At 45.1% G+C, this 18,053-nt stretch overlaps 1 protein-coding gene across 2 annotated transcripts in view; it reads left to right on the forward strand.

Annotated features, from left to right (window-relative positions):
* The window catches only part of LOC138666987 (zinc finger protein 665-like), a 119,301-nt gene extending 103,982 nt beyond the window's left edge, over positions 1-15,319 (forward strand). For both annotated transcript variants that reach the window (XM_069755194.1, XM_069755195.1), the window contains 2 exons: positions 1,854-1,944; positions 11,996-15,319. In XM_069755194.1, the coding sequence (XP_069611295.1) occupies positions 1,854-1,944; positions 11,996-13,671 (1,767 nt within the window). In that variant the 3' untranslated portion in view covers positions 13,672-15,319. The remainder of the gene's footprint in view (positions 1-1,853; positions 1,945-11,995) is intronic.
* Positions 15,320-18,053: the final 2,734 nt, after the last annotated feature.

The following is an 18,053-nucleotide window of genomic DNA, read 5'->3' on the forward strand; positions in this document are numbered from 1 at the left end:
CTACTTATGGTCAGAACACAATACATGACGTTCACATGCACATATTGATTTCTAACTGTATTTCAAAATGCAGGGCTTACCCTCTGTAACTCTCCTGCCAGCTGCAGGGCTTTACCCTCTGTAACTCTCCCCCCCAGCTGCAGGACTGACCCTCTGTAACTCTCTCCTGCCCAACTGCAGGGCTGACCCTCTGTAATTCTCCCCTGCCCAGCTGCAGGGCTGACCCTCTGTAACTCTCCTGCCCAGCTGCAGGGCTTTACCCTCTGTAACTCTCCTGCCCAGCTGCAGGACTGACACTCTGTAACTCTCTCCTGCCCAACTGCAGGGCTGACCCTCTATAACTCTCTCCTGCCCGACTGCAGGGCTGACCCTCTGTAACTCTCCCCTGCCCAGCTGCAGGACTGACCCTCTGTAACTCTCCCTTGCCCAGCTGCAGGGCTGACCCTCTGTAACTCTCCCTTGCCCAGCTGCAGGGTTGACCCTCTGTAACTCTTCCCTGACCAGCTGCAGGACTGACCCTCCGTAACTCTCTCCTGCCCAGCTGCAGGACTGACACTCTGTAACTCTCTCCTGCCTAGCTGCAGGGCTTTACCCTCTGTAACTCTCTCCTGCCCGGATGCAGGGCTGACCCTCTGTAACTCTCCCCTGACAAGCTGCAGGGCTGACCCTCTGTAACTCTCTCCTGCCCAGCTGCAGGACTGACACTCTGTAACTCTCTCCTGCCCAGCTGCAAGACTGACCCTCTAACTCTCCCCTGACCAGCTGCAGGGCTGACCCCCGTAACTCTCCTGCCCAGCTGCAGGGCTGACCTTCTGTAACTTTCCCCTGCCTGGCTGCAGGGCTGACCGTCTGTTACTCTCCCCTGCCTGGCTGCAGGGCTGACCCTCTGTAACTCTCCCCTGACCAGCTGCAGGACTGACCCTCCGTAACTCTCTCCTGCCCAGCTGCAGGGCTTTACCCTCTGTAACTCTCTCCTGCCCAGCTGCAGGGCTAACCTCCTGTAACTCTGCCCAGCTGCAGGACTGACCCTCTGTAACTCTCCCCTTTCCTGCTGCAGGGCTGACCCTCTGTATCTCTCTCCTGCCCAGCTGCAGGGATTTACCTTCTGTAACTCTCTCCTGACCAGCTGCAGGACTGACCCTCTGTAACTCTCCCCTTCCCTGCTGCAGGGCTGACCCTCTGTATCTCTCTCCTGCCCGGATGCAGGGCTGACCCTCTGTAACTCTCCCCTGACCAGCTGCAGGGCTGACCCTCTGTAACTCTCTCCTGCCCAGCTGCAGGACTGACACTCTGTAACTCTCTCCTGCCCAGCTGCAAGACTGACCCTCTAACTCTCCCCTGACCAGCTGCAGGGCTGACCCCCGTAACTCTCCTGCCCAGCTGCAGGGCTGACCTTCTGTAACTTTCCCCTGCCTGGCTGCAGGGCTGACCCTCTGTAACTCTCCCCTGCCTGGCTGCAGGGCTGACCCTCTGTAACTCTCCCCTGACCAGCTGCAGGACTGACCCTCCGTAACTCTCTCCTGCCCAGCTGCAGGGCTTTACCCTCTGTAACTCTCTCCTGCCCAGCTGCAGGACTAACCTCCTGTAACTCTGCCCAGCTGCAGGGCTGACCCTCTGTAACTCTCCCCTGCCAAGCTACTTACTCTCAGACTCTAATCCTATAAAGCATCTCTGGGACAAAGTAGAATGGCTACTACGTGCTACTTGATGGGTGTCTCTAGTAATGTGGCCATTCAGTGTATGTTTTATATCTGGTGGAGATGGCAGGATAAAGCTGATCATAGACATTAGATGTTGTCTGGATCTTCTCAAACATCTTAATTTGGCAGTAACTTTTATAATATTTGTTCCAGGGTAAAGATCTTTCCCATATTAATACTACAGAGACATATGTGAGGGGTGATGAGCGGTGTAAAGAGGAGATTCCTACAGACAACTGTACAGGTGAGTAGTGCTAAATTCAAAAAAGTTCATTTTTTTCCTCATTAATGTACACTCTGCACCCCATCTTGACTGAAAAAAAAACAAATGTAGAAATTTTTGCTAATTTATTTTAAAAAAATCGAAATCACGTGGTCATAAGTATTCAGACCCTTTGCTCAGAGACTCATATTTAAGTTTAAGTCAAATGCTGTCCATTTCCTTGTGATCCTCCTTGAGATGATTCTACTCCTTCATTGGAGTCCAGCTGTGTTTAATTAAACTGGTAGGACTTGATTTGGAAAGGCACACACCTGTCTATATAAGACCACAGCTCACAGTGCATGTCCGACAAAATGAGAATCATGAGGAAAAAGGAACTGGCCAAGGAGCTCAGAGACAGAATTGTGGCAAGACACAGATCTGACCAAGGTTACAAAAGAATTTCTGCAGTACTCTAGGTTCCTAAGAGCACAGTGGCCTCCATAATCCTTAAGTGAAAGAAGTTTGGGAGCACCAGAAGTCTTCCAAGACCTGGCCGTACAGCCAAACTGAGCAATCATGGGAGAAGAGCCTTGGTGAGAGAGGTAAAGAATAACCCCCAAGATCACTGTGGCTGAGCTCCACAGATACAGTTGGGAGATGGGAGAAAGTTCCACGAAGTCAGCTATCACTGCAGCCCTCCACCAGAGTTTGCTAAAATACACATGAAGGACTCCCAGACTGAGAAATAAGATTCTCTGGTCTGATGAGAAGAAGATAGACCTTTTTGGTGATAATTAAGCGGTATGTATGGAGAAAACCAGGCACTGCTCATCACCTACCCAATACAATCCAAAGAGTGAAACATGGTGATGGCAGCATCATGCTATGGGGGTGATTTTCAGCTGCAGGGACAGGATGACTTGTTGCCATTGAAGGAAACATGAATGTGGCCAAGTACAGAGATATCCTGGATGAAAACCTCTTCCAGAGTGCTCTGGACCTCAGACTTGGCCGAAGGTTCACCTTCCAACAAGACAATGACCCTAAGTACACAGCTAACATACCCAAAAAGTGGCTTCAGAACAACAAGCCCTGACCTAAACCCAATTGAGCATCTTTGGAGAGACCTGAAAATGGCTGTCCACCAACATTCACCATCCAACCTGATGGAACTGGAGAGGATCTGAAAGGAAGAATGACAGAGGATCCCCAATTCCAGGTGTGAAAAACTTGTTGCATCATTCCCAAGAAGACTCATGGTTGTACTAGCTCAAAAGGGTGCTTCTACTTAATACTGAGCAAAGGGTCTGAATAGTTATGAACATGTGATATTTCAGTTTTTCTTTTTTAATAAATTTGCAAAAATTGCTACATCTCTATTTTTTAGCCAGGATGAGGTGAAGAGTGTACATTAATGAGAAAAAAAATAACTTTTTTGAATTTACTAAATGGCTGCAATGAAACAGTGAAAAATTTAAAGGGTTTGAATACTTTCCTTACCCACTGTACATTTGCGTAGCTACCAGATGGCAGAGTGGACAGTTTCGTGCCATTTACCCGACTTTTTGTCAGTTGCTGGTAAGCGTTATTTTGTATGTTTTTATTTGAAAAGACCACATGGTAGTACTATGTTAGCACTTTAGTGACACGCCTTCCAGTCTTACATGTTTTTGTCAACTAATGGGGTGAGTGGGACTAATGATCTTTCATTTCATCCTTTTGCAACTTTATAATTATGTGTGTTGAACTTAATTTTACTATATATATTTGCAATAAAATACCATTTTTAAACCTAATTACTAGGGTTGAGCGAAACGGATCGTTCATTTTCAAAAGTCGCCGACTTTTGGCAAAGTCGGGTTTCATGAAACCCGACCCGATCCCTGTGTGGGGTCGGTCATGCGGTACACGACTTTCGCGCCAAAGTCGCGTTTCGTATGACGCGCTTGGCGCCATTTTTTCAGCCAATGAAGGAGCGTGGGCAGAGTGATGACATAGGTCTTAGGGGCGTGGACGCCTATCGTTGTCTTGAGAGAGAGAGAGAGAGAGAAAAAAAAAATTCCCATTGACTTTGCATTGGGTTTCGTGTTTCGGTCGATCCCCGACTTTTCGCCATAATCGGCCGATTTCACTCGACTCGACTTTAGAGATAGTCGGGTTTCGCAAAACCTGACTCGACCCTAAAAAAGTAAAAGTCGCTCAACCCTACTAATTACTCCTTTTTCCTCCGAGTTTTTCCATTACTACATGAAGTTGGTTTCCTTCTTTATACAACTTGTGGACTAATGTGGGAGCCATTTTACAGCTCGATGACTGATGCGGGAGCCATTATATAGCTTGAGGACTAATGCGCGGACCATTATACAGCTTGTGGACTAATGAACGGACCATTATACAGTTTGGGGACTAATACACATGCCATTATACAGCTTGTGGACTAATGCACAGGCCATTATACAGCTTGTGGACTAATGCACGGGCCATTATACAGCTTGTGGACTAATGCACAGGCCATTATACCGCTTGTGGACTAATGCGCGGACCATTATACAGTTTGGGGACTAATGCACAGGCCATTATACAGCTTGTGGACTAATGCACAGGCCATTATACAGCTTGGGGACTAATGCACAGGTCATTATACAGCTTGGGGACTAATGCGGGAGCCATTATACAGCTTGGGGACTAATGCGGGGGCCATTATACAGCTTGTAGACTAATGCGGGAGCCATTATACCGCTTGAGGACTTATGCGCGGACCATTATACAGCTTGGGGACTAATGCACGGGCCATTATACAGCTTGTGGATTAATGCACGGGCCATTATACTCCTTGGGGACTAATGCACGGGCCATTATACACCTTGGGGACTAATGCACGGGCCATTATACACCTTGAGGACTAATGCACAGACCATTATACAGTTTGGGGACTAATGCACGGACCATTATATAACTGGGGGACTAATGCGGGAGCCATTATACAGCTTGGGGACTAATGCAGGGGCCATTATACAGTTTGGGGACTAATGCACGGGCCATTATACAGCTTGGGGACTAATGTGGGAGCCATTGTACACTAATACGGAGGGTAGGGCATTATGCTGTTTGGAAGCTAATGCGGAGGGTGGGGCATTTGTTGTGAATTCTGCTTTTGGGTTCCCTCCAGTGGTTGTAGGTGGTAATGCAGTTGTCCCTGAGTTGCATGTTATGACCTGGTGGTTAGGAGCACCCGACCTGATAGTTAAACTCACACAGGACAAGCTCTGGGATGTGGGAGCTCTGCTGACCGCAAGCCCTAATCCTATCGCACACACTAGAAATAGCCGTGGAGCGCTCCTGACGCTCCCTATGCGCCTCGTCACAGCCTAAGAGCTAGCTAGCCCTAGAGAAGAAAATAAAGCCTACCTTGCCTCAGAGAAATTCCCCAAAGGAATAGGCAGCCCCCCACATGTAATGACTGTGAGTAAAGATGAAAGTCACAAACGCAGAAATGAGATAGGTTTCAGCAAAGGGAGGCACGACTTACTAAATAGACAGAGGATAGGAAAGGAATCTTTGCGGTCAGCACAAAAACCTACAAAAGACCACGCAGAGTGTGCAAAAGAGTCCTCCGCACCGACTCACGGTGCGGGGATGCCACCCTGCATCCCAGAGCTTCCAGCTAGCAAGACAAAATCAAGATAACCAGCTGGACAAAGAAACAAGAACAATAATAACAATCAGGAACTTAGCTTCTGCAGGAGAAGACAGGACACCAGACAGATCCAGGAGCGAACTGAACCAATGCTAAAACATTGACAGCTGGCATGGAGAAACGATCTGAGTGGAGTTAAATAGAGAAGCCAACCAAAGGATAAACCACGTCACCTGTGTAAGGAACCTCAGAAGCAGCAGCTCCACTCACAGCCACCAGAGGGAGCCCACGGACCGAACTCACCGAAGTACCATTCATGACCACAGGAGGGAGCTCGACAACAGAATTCACAACAGTACCCCCCCCTTGAGGAGGGGTCACCGAACCCTCACCAGAGCCCCCAGGCCGATCAGGATGAACCAAATGAAAGGCACGAACTAGATCGGCAGCATGAACATCAGAGGCAAAAACCCAGGAATTATCCTCCTGACCATAACCCTTCCACTTGACCAGGTACTGGAGTTTCCGTCTCGAAACACGAGAATCCAAGATCTTTTCCACCACATACTCCAACTCCCCCTCGACCAACACCGGGGCAGGAGGATCAACGGAGGGAACCATAGGCGCCACGTATCTCCGCAACAACGACCTATGGAACACATTATGAATGGCAAAAGAAGCTGGAAGGTCCAAACGAAATGACACAGGATTAAGAATTTCAGAAATCTTATATGGCCCAATGAAACGAGGCTTAAACTTAGGAGAGGAAACCTTCATAGGAACATGACGAGATGACAACCAAACCAAATCCCCAACCCGAAGTCGGGGACCAACACAGCGCCGGCGGTTAGCGAAAAGTTGAGCCTTCTCCTGGGACAATGTCAAATTATCCACCACATGAGTCCAAATCTGCTGCAACCTGTCCACCACAGTCTCCACACCAGGACAGTCCGAAGGCTCAACCTGCCCTGAAGAGAAACGAGGATGGAAACCAGAATTGCAGAAAAAAGGAGAAACCAAAGTAGCCGAGCTGGCCCGATTATTAAGGGCGAACTCAGCCAAAGGCAAAAAGGACACCCAATCATCCTGATCAGCAGAAACAAAGCATCTCAGATATGTCTCCAAAGTCTGATTAGTTCGTTCGGTTTGGCCATTAGTCTGAGGATGGAAAGCCGAAGAAAAAGACAAATCAATGCCCATCTTAGCACAAAAGGACCGCCAAAACCTTGAAACAAACTGGGAACCCCTGTCCGAGACGATGTTCTCCGGAATGCCATGCAAACGAACCACATGCTGGAAAAACAATGGCACCAAATCAGAGGAGGAAGGCAATTTAGACAAGGGTACCAAATGGACCATCTTAGAGAAGCGATCACAAACCACCCAAATGACCGACATCCTTTGAGAAACAGGGAGATCAGAAATAAAATCCATGGAAATATGCGTCCAGGGCCTCTTCGGGACCGGCAAGGGCAAAAGCAACCCACTGGCACGAGAACAGCAGGGCTTAGCCCGAGCACAAGTCCCACAGGACTGCACAAAAGAACGCACATCCCGTGACAAAGAAGGCCACCAAAAGGATCTAGCCACCAAATCTCTGGTACCAAAGATTCCAGGATGACCAGCCAACACCGAACAATGAACCTCAGAGATAACTCTACTAGTCCATCTATCAGGGACAGTTTCTCCGTAGGACAACAGTCAGGTCTATCAGCCTGAAACTTCTGCAGCACGCGCCGCAAATCAGGGGAGATGGCAGACAAAATTACCCCCTCTTTAAGAATACCCGCCGGCTCCGGAACACCCGGAGAGTCAGGCACAAAACTCCTTGACAGGGCATCAGCCTTCACATTCTTAGATCCCGAAAGGTATGAAACCACAAAATCAAAACGGGAGAAAAAGAGCGACCATCGAGCCTGTCTAGGATTCAACCGTTTGGCAGACTCAAGATAAGTCAAATTCTTGTGATCCGTCAAGACCACCACGCGATGTTTAGCTCCTTAAAGCCAATGTCGCCACTCCTCGAATGCCCATTTCATGGCCAACAACTCTCGATTGCCAACATCATAATTGCGCTCAGCAGGCGAGAATTTTCTAGAAAAGAAGGCACATGGTTTCATCACCGAGCCATCAGAACTTCTTTGCGACAAAACAGCCCCTGCTCCAATCTCAGAAGCATCAACCTCGACATGAAACGGAAGCGAAACATCTGGCTGGCACAGCACAGGGGCAGAAGAAAAACGACGCTTCAACTCCTGAAAAGCCTCTACAGCCGCAGAGGACCAATTGACCACATCAGCACCTTTCTTGGTCAAATCAGTCAACGGTTTAGCAACACTAGAAAAATTAGCGATGAAGCGATGGTAAAAATTAGCAAAGCCCAGGAACTTCTGTAGGCTCTTCACAGATGTCGGCTGAGTCCAATCATAAATGGCCTGGACCTTAACAGGGTCCATCTCGATAGTAGAAGGGAAAAAAATGAAACCCAAAAATGAAACCTTCTGAACTCCAAAGAGACACTTAGACCCCTTCACAAACAAGGAATTACCACGAAGAACCTGGAACACCATTCTGACCTGCTTCACATGAGACTCCCAATCATCCGAAAAGACCAAAATGTCATCCAAATATACAATCATGAATCTATCCAGGTACTCTCGGAAGATGTCATGCATAAAGGACTGAAACACAGATGGAGCATTAGAAAGCCCGAATGGCATAACCAGGTACTCAAAATGGCCCTCGGGCGTATTAAATGCTGTTTTCCATTCATCGCCCTGTTTAATTCGCACCAGATTATACGCCCCTCGAAGATCTATCTTGGTGAACCAACTAGCACCCTTAATTCGAGCAAACAGATCAGACATCAGCGGCAAAGGATACTGAAATTTGACTGTGATCTTATTAAGAAGGCGGTAATCAATACAAAGTCTTAAAGAGCCATCCTTCTTGGCCACAAAAAAGAACCCTGCTCCCAATGGTGACGAAGACGGGCGAATATGACCCTTCTCCAAGGATTCCTTTATATAACTCTGCATAGCAGCATGCTCTGGCACAGATAGATTAAACAGTCGGCCCTTAGGAAACTTACTACCGGGAATCAAATTAATAGCACAATCGCAGTCCCTATGAGGAGGTAGGGCACCGGATTTGGGCTCCTCAAATACATCCCGGTAATCTGATAAAAACTCAGGGCTTCAGAAGGAGTGGAAGGCGAAAGTGACAACAATGGAACATCACCATGTACCCCTTGACAACCCCAGCTGGACACAGACATAGATTTCCAATCCAACACTGGATTATGGACCTGTAGCCATGGCAACCCCAAAACGACCACATCATGCAGATTATGCAACACCAAAAAGCGAATATCCTCCTGATGTGCAGGAGCCATGCACATGGTCAATTGCGTCCAGTATTGAGGTTTATTCTTGGCCAAAGGCGTAGCATCAATTCCTCTCAATGGAATAGGATGCTGCCCTGGCTCCAAGGAAAAACCACAGCGCCTGGCAAACTCCAAGTCCATCAAATTCAGGGCAGCGCCTGAATCCACAAATGCCATAACAAAATATGACGACAGAGAGCAAATCAGAGTAACGGACAAAAGAAATTTTGACTGTACCGTACCAATGGTGGCAGACCTAGCGAACCGCTTAGTGCGCTTAGGACAATCGGAGATAGCATGAGTGGAGTCACCACAGTAAAAACACAGTCCATTCCGACGTCTGTGTTCTTGCCGTTCAGCTCTGGTCAAAGTTCTATCACACTGCATAGGCTCAGGCCTATTCTCAGAGAACACCGCCAAATGGTGCACAGCTTTGCGCTCACGCAAGCGCCGATCGATCTGAATGGCCAATGACATAGACTCATTCAGACCAGCAGGCGTGGGAAATCCCACCATGACATCCTTAAGGGCTTCAGAAAGACCCTTTCTGAAAATTGCCGCCAGGGCACATTCATTCCACTGAGTAAGCACAGACCACTTTCTAAACTTCTGACAGTACACCTCCGCATCATCCTGACCCTGACACAAAGCCAGCAAGATTTTCTCTGCCTGATCCATGGAATTTGGTTCATCATAAAGCAATCCTAGCGCCAGTAAAAACGCATCAACATCACGCAATGCAGGATCTCCTGGCGCAAGGGAAAATGCCCAGTCTTGAGGGTCACCACGTAATAAAGAAATAATGATTTTTACTTGTTGAGCGGGGTCACCAGAGGAGCGGGGTTTCAAAGCTGGAAACAGTTTACAATTATTTTTGAAATTCAGAAACTTAGATCTATTTCCAGAAAATAAATCAGGAGTAGGAATTCTAGGCTCTAACATCGGATTCTGAACCACAAAATCTTGAATGTTTTGTACCCTTGCAGTGAAATGATCCACACAAGAGGACAGACCTTGAATGTCCATCTCTACACATGTGTCCTGAACCACCCAAAGGTCTAGGGGAAAAGAAAGACAAAACACAGTGCAAAGAAAAAGAAATGGTCTCAGAACTTCTCTTATCCCTCTATTGAGATGCATTAATACTTTTGGCCAGCTGTACTGTTATGACCTGGTGGTTAGGAGCACCCGACCTGATAGTTAAACTCATACAGGACGAGCTCTGGGATGTGGGAGCTCTGCTGACCGCAAGCCCTAATCCTATCGCACACACTAGAAATAGCCGTGGAGCGCTCCTGACGCTCCCTATGCGCCTCGTCACAGCCTAAGAGCTAGCTAGCCCTAGAGAAGAAAATAAAGCCTACCTTGCCTCAGAGAAATTCCCCAAAGGAATAGGCAGCCCCCCACATGTAATGACTGTGAGTAAAGATGAAAGTCACAAACGCAGAAATGAGATAGGTTTCAGCAAAGGGAGGCACGACTTACTAAATAGACAGAGGATAGGAAAGGAATCTTTGCGGTCAGCACAAAAACCTACAAAAGACCACGCAGAGTGTGCAAAAGGGTCCTCCGCACCGACTCATGGTGCGGGGATGCCACCCTGCATCCCAGAGCTTCCAGCTAGCAAGACAAAATCAAGATAACCAGCTGGACAAAGAAACAAGAACAATAATAACAATCAGGAACTTGGCTTCTGCAGGCGAAGACAGGACACCAGACAGATCCAGGAGCGAACTGAACCAATGCTAAAACATTGACAGCTGGCATGGAGAAACGATCTGAGTGGAGTTAAATAGAGAAGCCAACCAAAGGATAAACCACGTCACCTGTGTAAGGAACCTCAGAAGCAGCAGCTCCACTCACAGCCACCAGAGGGAGCCCACGGACCGAACTCACCGAAGTACCATTCATGACGACAGGAGGGAGCTCGACAACAGAATTCACAACAGTTGCAGTCCTGGTCAGGTGTATCTGCTGATTGCAGCTCTGACTGGGGTATTTAGGTGTGCAGGATTCTTTAGTCCTTGCCAGTTGTCCATGGTTCTGGGAGGTTTTGGATCTTTGTCTGGTTCCTCCTGCCTTGCTGCCATTTCAGCAAAGATAAGTGTCTGGTTTTTGTTTCTGTGGCGCACTTGCTGTGTGCTTAATAATTCTGTGCTATTCATTTGTTTTCTCTTGTCCAGCTTAGATTGTGTCAGTTTTTTCTCAGTCTTGCTGGATTCTCTGGAGTTGCAGATATACGCTCCACATCTTTAGTTAGATGATGGAGTTTTTTGAATTTTCTGCTGTGGATATTTTTGGAAGGGTTTTAATACTGACCGCTTAGTATCCTGTCCTATCCTTTCCTATTTTAGCTAGAGTGGCCTCTTTTGTTAAATCCTGTTTCCTGCCTCCGTGTGTCTTTTCCTCTACTACTCACAGTCAATATTTGTGGGGGGCTGCCTATCCTTTGGGGTTCTGCTCTGAGGTAAGGTAGAGTTCCTATTTCCATCTATAGGGGTATTTAGTCCTCCGGCTGTGTCGAAGTGTCTAGGATTTGTTAGGCACACCCCACGGCTACTTCTAGTTGCGGAGTTAAGTTCAGGATTTGCGGTCAGTATAGTTTCCACCAACTCCAGAGAAAGTTCCATGCGGCTCCAAGGTCACCGGATGATAACAGTAGGTCACCGGATCATAACAGGCATTATACTGTTTGGAAGCAAATGTGGGGGCATTATACAGTTTGGAAGCTAATGGGGCCATTATACAGTTTGAGGACTACTGTGGGACTCATTATATTGTATTTTGAGCAAATAGTGGGGACCTCATGCTATCCTTAGGGAAGCTGTGGGCCCATCATACCATATATAGCGCAGCGCTGCTGAAGTGAATCAGTTCTCCAGAAAAAAGATGATGAGCAAACATTTTTTAATTCACAATGCGTTTCAACACTGTCCCTGCACCTTTTTCAAGTGGAAGAAACAAATGTTGACTTAAATTGCAGTTTGCAAGGAAATGCTATAAAGTATATAATATAAATAGTAATATTCCGATTCAAGGTTGCTGACAAATATTTTTATTCTTGGCAGATGACTGTACCAGGAGCACAGAGGGATGCCTAATATTTTCAAATTTTTCAGCTGATAATCTTAGTGTCACACCAAATACTTGTGAAAAACACTTCATTATAACAGATACACCTCAAGGCCTTATCAGAAAAAATCTGTCCTCTGATCCTTTTCAGCAGGTTTTTTTTTCTGCATCATCAAAGACAAATATGCAAAACAAAAGTCACATAAGCGCTGTTGAACATGAAATGGTTCACATAGGGGAGAAATGTTTTGTATGTTCAGACTGTGGGAAATATTTTAATCAGAAAACACATCTTGAAGCACATCTGAACATTCATTCAGGTGAGAAGCCATTTTCATGTTTAGAATGTGGGAAACGTTTTAAAAAGAAATTATGTCTTGTTGCACATCTGAAAAATCACATAGGGTATAAACCATTTTCATGTTCAGAATGTGGGAAACATTTTAGTGAGAAATACTTACTTGTTAGACATCAGAAAATCCACTCAGGTGCAAAGCCATTTTCATGTTCAGAATGTGGGAAATGTTTTATGGAAAGATCAACGTTTGTTACGCATCAGAGAAGTCACACAGGAGAGAAGCCATTTTCTTGTTCAGAATGTGGGAAACGTTTTACAACACAATCATGTCTTGTTAGACATCAGATAATACACACAGGGGAGAAACCATTTTCATGTTCAGAATGTGGGAAACATTATAGTAACAATTATAAACTTGTAACACATCAGAGAATTCATACAGGAGAAAAGCCATTTTCATGTTCAGAGTGTGGGGAATGCTATTGTACAAAATCTGAGCTTGCTAAACATCACATAATTCACACAGGGGAGAATCCATTTTCTTGTTCAGAATGTGGAAAATGTTTTACAACAAAATCATGTCTTGATAAACATCAGATGATACACACAGGGGTGAAACCATTTTCATGTACAGAATGTAGTAAATGTTTTACACAAAGAATATATCTTGTTAATCATCAGAGAACTCACACAGGTGAGAAGGCATTTTCATGTTCAGAATGTGGAATATGTTTTGCGCACAGATCACATCTGGTTGTTCATCGGAGAATTCACACAGGAGAGAAGCCATATTCATGTTCAGAATGTGGGAAATGTTTTACACATAGTAGTTATCTTGTTATTCATCAGAGAACTCACACAGGTGAGAAAGCATTTTCATGTCCAGAATGTGGGAAATGTTTTATTCAGAAAGCACAACTTGTTGCGCATCTGAAAACTCACACAGGGGAGAAACCATTTTCATGTTCAGAATGTGGGAAACATTATAGTGATAATTATAAACTTGTAACACATCAGAGAATTCATACAGGAGAAAAGCCATTTTCATGTTCAGAGTGTGGGGAATGCTATTGTAAGAAATCTGATCTTGCTAAACATCACAGAATTCACACAGGGGAGAATCCATTTTCTTGTTTAGAATGTAGGAAATGTTTTACAACAAAGTCACATCTTGTTAGACATCAGATGATACACACAGGGGCGAAACCATTTTCATGTACAGAATGTGAGAAATGTTATAGACAAAGGAGAGATCTTGTTATTCATCAGAGAACTCACACAGGAGAGAAACCATTTTCATGTTCAGAATGTGGGAAATGTTTTAATCGGAAAACAAGTCTTGTTGTACATCTAAAGACTCACACAGGAAAGTAGCTATTTTCTTTCTTTTCTTTTTTCTTCTCTAAAATACAAGGTTTTATAGATTTTGTAACAGCATAATATTACAATAACAGAAAATCAAAGTCTGGAAGAAGAAGAACAGAAAAATTGGATATATAGACTTCATTCCATAAAGCGTGAAAGGCTATAATAATAATCTTTATTTATATAGCGCCAACATATTCAATAGCTCTTTACAGTTTAACAGCTTCAAACACAACAGTCATAAGTAACAGCGTTAACAATAATATAATGATTAAAGCAAAATAAAATAAAACAAAATGAAACAACCCTGCTCGTGAGAGCTTACAATCTACAATGAGGTGGGGGAGATACAAAGTACAGGTATGTATTTACAATGATGTACGGTATTTACAGTGAAGATCCAGCCATCTTCAAGGTGTGGGGGATAGGTGGAGATAGTGAATTGGCTACACATTCACACTTTCACATAAAATGACTTTGAATAGGGAACGTGATAGGCCGCTCAGAACAAATGTGTTTTGTGGGAGCTCCTAAAACTGCAAGTTGTGGCTGGTCCTAATTTCTTGGGGTAGAGCATTTCAGAGGATTGGAGCAACACGGGAGCAGTCTTGGAGCCGGGAGTGGGAGATACGGATTAGTGCAGAGGTTAATCGAAAATCGTTTGCAGGACACAGCGGTCGGTTAGGCCGATATACAGAAATGAGGGAGGAGATGTAAGGGGGTGCCGCACTATGGAGAGCTTTGTGGGTGAGAACAAGTACTTTGAATTGGATCCTATAATGAATAGGCAGCCAGTGTAACGACTGACGAAGATCGTATGCGTTCGAGTAACGATTAGCCAGGTGGATGATGTCACGATATGGTATGAAATATCATATAAGTAGTATCTCTTGTTAGCAGGCTGCGGGCTAAAAAGCCCCCCTTCCCTTTCACTCAGCCAAGAGCTTCCTTGCCAATGTACTTGGGGGAAGAGCGTTTTATTGCCTAAAGGAATTTTTACGACCAGGTTTGAATCTTCCTCCAGCAAGAACTGGATTCTAAGTCTCTAGAACACATGGAAGTTCTTTGTTTTGTTTTTATAAGATATTACGCAAACCGTTTACGTTAAGAACACGAAAGTATATATTCTTAATCTCCCTCGGTGGATCTGCCCATCCCTCTAAACACGGGCTTCTAACACCATCTGGTAAAGTAGGGATTTCTCTGTAAATATGTATCCCAGATAGGACATATTTGATCTCATTAGAATACCCACGTTAATCCTAGATGAATGCCGGGTTTGTTATGACTATGACATGTTTTGTAGCGGAGTTATAGAAATTAGATATAGGTTAGGGTAAAATTAGTTAACTGAAGAGGTAGGAGGGACGAGGTGATCCAACCCCTTTCTGGGATGTTACAGGCCGCAGCTATAACTGTCTGCCCAGATCCCCAGCTCAGTCTTCTTGTCTTTTTCCTGGAGAGCCCTGAGCACGTCCCATGAACTGGGACGTATGGAAGCTCCACTAGCCTGGGTGCCTGCAATGCTTTGAACATGTGAGTGTTATCTTTTCTCCTGTAATCCCGTTATGTTATAATTACCTTGTACATATTTGCAATTGTCTCATTTGTAACATCATTTGTAAAATATTTTGATAAAACACTGCCTGAAACTTTTGATGGGGTATATTATTTAATACTAGTTCGTTCTCCTGTTCTAAAACGTACCCTAAGTCTCCTGAAGGGAATTACGCTACTGTTGTTTTTGGGTTAGCTTCGGACCCGTTTAATCGAAGCTGGTGGCAGCGACCGTGTGCAGACTTTTGGGTGATGCTGGAGCGACTGCGGCGTTGATAATTATTGTTCCTGCCTGAGTGGGAGTAGTTTATCGCGTCGCTGCAGCGTGCCCAATAGCCAGTACATAGCAGGCAGCCTTTCTGGCGACTAATTACCCCAGGTGCAGTACCACATCTGACCTGAGAGTAAGGGGGGCGCCAGAGAGCTGCAAGTTTTCAGTGGAACTGTAAGTGGGATATACATAAATCCCTGCAGTTCGTGGTATATTGAAGAGCAGTGGGATACCTAGAATAAGCCCCTGCTGTAAACTAAGAGGTCAATAGCCTTGTGTGTGTTTTTTCATCACATTGTGAAGTGGAGGGATAACTAAGATAAGCCCCCCTGCACATGTGATAGCCGTCTGTTGGCCTAAAGTCACCCCGACCCGTGACGTAAGGGTGACGGTCACGGTGGGAATCGTGACAAATTGGTGGCAGCGGTCAGGGATTCCTGACAGATGACTCTGGCTGCTGCATTAAGGATGCACTGGAGAGGGGAGAGTCGAGAAAGGGGTAGGCCAATTAATAGAGCATTACAGTAGTCCACGTGGGAGTGAATCAGGGCGGCAGTGAGGGTTTTTGTTGTTTCCATGGTGAGAAAAGGGCGGATTCCAGAGATGTTCAACACAAGATATGAATAAAGAGGGATAATCATGGTACAAATATCATTGAAACTGGTACTGAATATGGATAAGCAAGATCCTTAAGGGATTAGAGGCAAGGAGAGGACAAAAAATAAGAGAATATATTGGTATTCATTATTTTATATAGATCATATTGGATTAAAATCATGGTGTAAGGACCTCAATTAGCTGGAAAGTATTTGACAATTTGTTGGTCTATGGGAATGCAAAGAAGGGACAAACTAAGGGTATGTTTCCATGTTCAGTATTTGCTGCGGATTGGATGCTGCATACAGCCGCAGTGTCCAATGCGCAGCGTCCAGATGTTGCAGCATAGTGGATGGGATTTTATGTGTTCAATGATGCAGGTGGCATACCAGTGTTTATAGACCGCAGCATGTCAATTTATGTTGCGGAGACACTCAGTCTCCGCAAGATAAATAGCACCGTCCTATGTATAGGATGCAGTGATTCCACATGTGTTCAATGAACACATGCGGAATCACCACGCGTTCAAAAACCGACAGCACTTTGGATGGAGTGGGTGTCTGCGGCATCCAAAGCGCTGCCTTTCCGAAACGTGGAAACATACCCTAAGGCACCTTGGGATTTTTTGGTATAGGTGAAAAGTGGGGAAAGTTTCCCAGTGAATCCCTTTAGTAGCGGTTCTAATAGTCGCTTGTGTTTGGGCCTTCAGCATTTCCATAGCATGGATTCTAGCCATCTCTACGTACCATTCTTGTAAAGAAGGGGAGTCTACTGAATGCCAATGATGTGGTATTATTTATACACCTGTTTGGGCATAGAAAACAAGTATGAGAGTGTAGCTTCTGGTGTTTTAGGTACTTATTCTCCTCTCACCTCTTTATTAACTCAGACCCATCCTGGAAAGCACCCAGAGCCAGGCAACACCACCATATACAGTATGTGACTTCTTCCCCACACACACACCCCGGTACGCCATCAGACTAGATACCTCAGGGACAGGAAACCATATACACAAAGCGGAGGGGACCCAGTACCACCTTGAAACACTTTTATAGCTTGTTTCTTGTAATTTAGTGGAAATCAAGTTCCCAGAGTCTGGTGGAAGAGAGGAGAGGCACACAGTCCAAGCTGCTTGAGGTCTAGTATGAAGTTTCCGCAAACCGTGATGGTTTGGGGAGCTATGTCATCTGCTGGTGTAGGTCCACTGTGATTTTTGATGACTAAAGTCAGCATAGCCGTCAATCAGGAAATTTTAGAGCTCTTCATGCTTCCCTCTGCCGACAAGTTTTTTGGAGATGGAAATGTAATTCTCCAGCAGGACTTGTTACCTGTCCTCACTGCCAAAAGTACCGATACCTGGTTTAAAACAACAGTATCACTGTGCTTGATTGGCCAGCAAACTTGCACGATCTTAATCCCATAGAGAATCTATGGGCTATTGACAAGAGAAATATGAGAGACACCAGACCCAACAATGCAGATGAGCTGAAGGTTGCTATCAAATCAATCTGGGCTTCCATAACACCTCAGCAGTGCCACAGACTGATTGCCTCCATGCCATGCCGCATTGATGCAGTAATTGATGCAAAAGGAGCCCCGACCAAGTATTGAGTGTATTTACTGAACATACATTTCAGTAGGCCAACATTTTGGATGTTAAAATCATTTGTCAAGCTGGTGTTATAAAGTATTTTAATTTACTGAGATAATGACTTTTGGGTTTTCATTGGCTGTAAGCCATAAGCATCAACAGAAATAAACACTTGAAATGGATCACTCTGCTTGTAATGACTCTATATAATATATGAGATTCACTTTTTGTATTGAAGAACTGAAATAAATTAACTTTTTGATGATATTCTAATTTTGTGAGAAGCACCTGTATGTCTTTGTGTCTGTATGCCCAGGCCTATACCTGTGTCTGAATTAGGTCTGTTTATATCCAGTTTGTATCTTCCCCTGTATC

This window comes from Ranitomeya imitator, chromosome 2 (genome assembly GCF_032444005.1).
Source record: "Ranitomeya imitator isolate aRanImi1 chromosome 2, aRanImi1.pri, whole genome shotgun sequence".
In the NCBI taxonomy this organism is placed as follows: domain Eukaryota; kingdom Metazoa; phylum Chordata; class Amphibia; order Anura; family Dendrobatidae; genus Ranitomeya; species Ranitomeya imitator.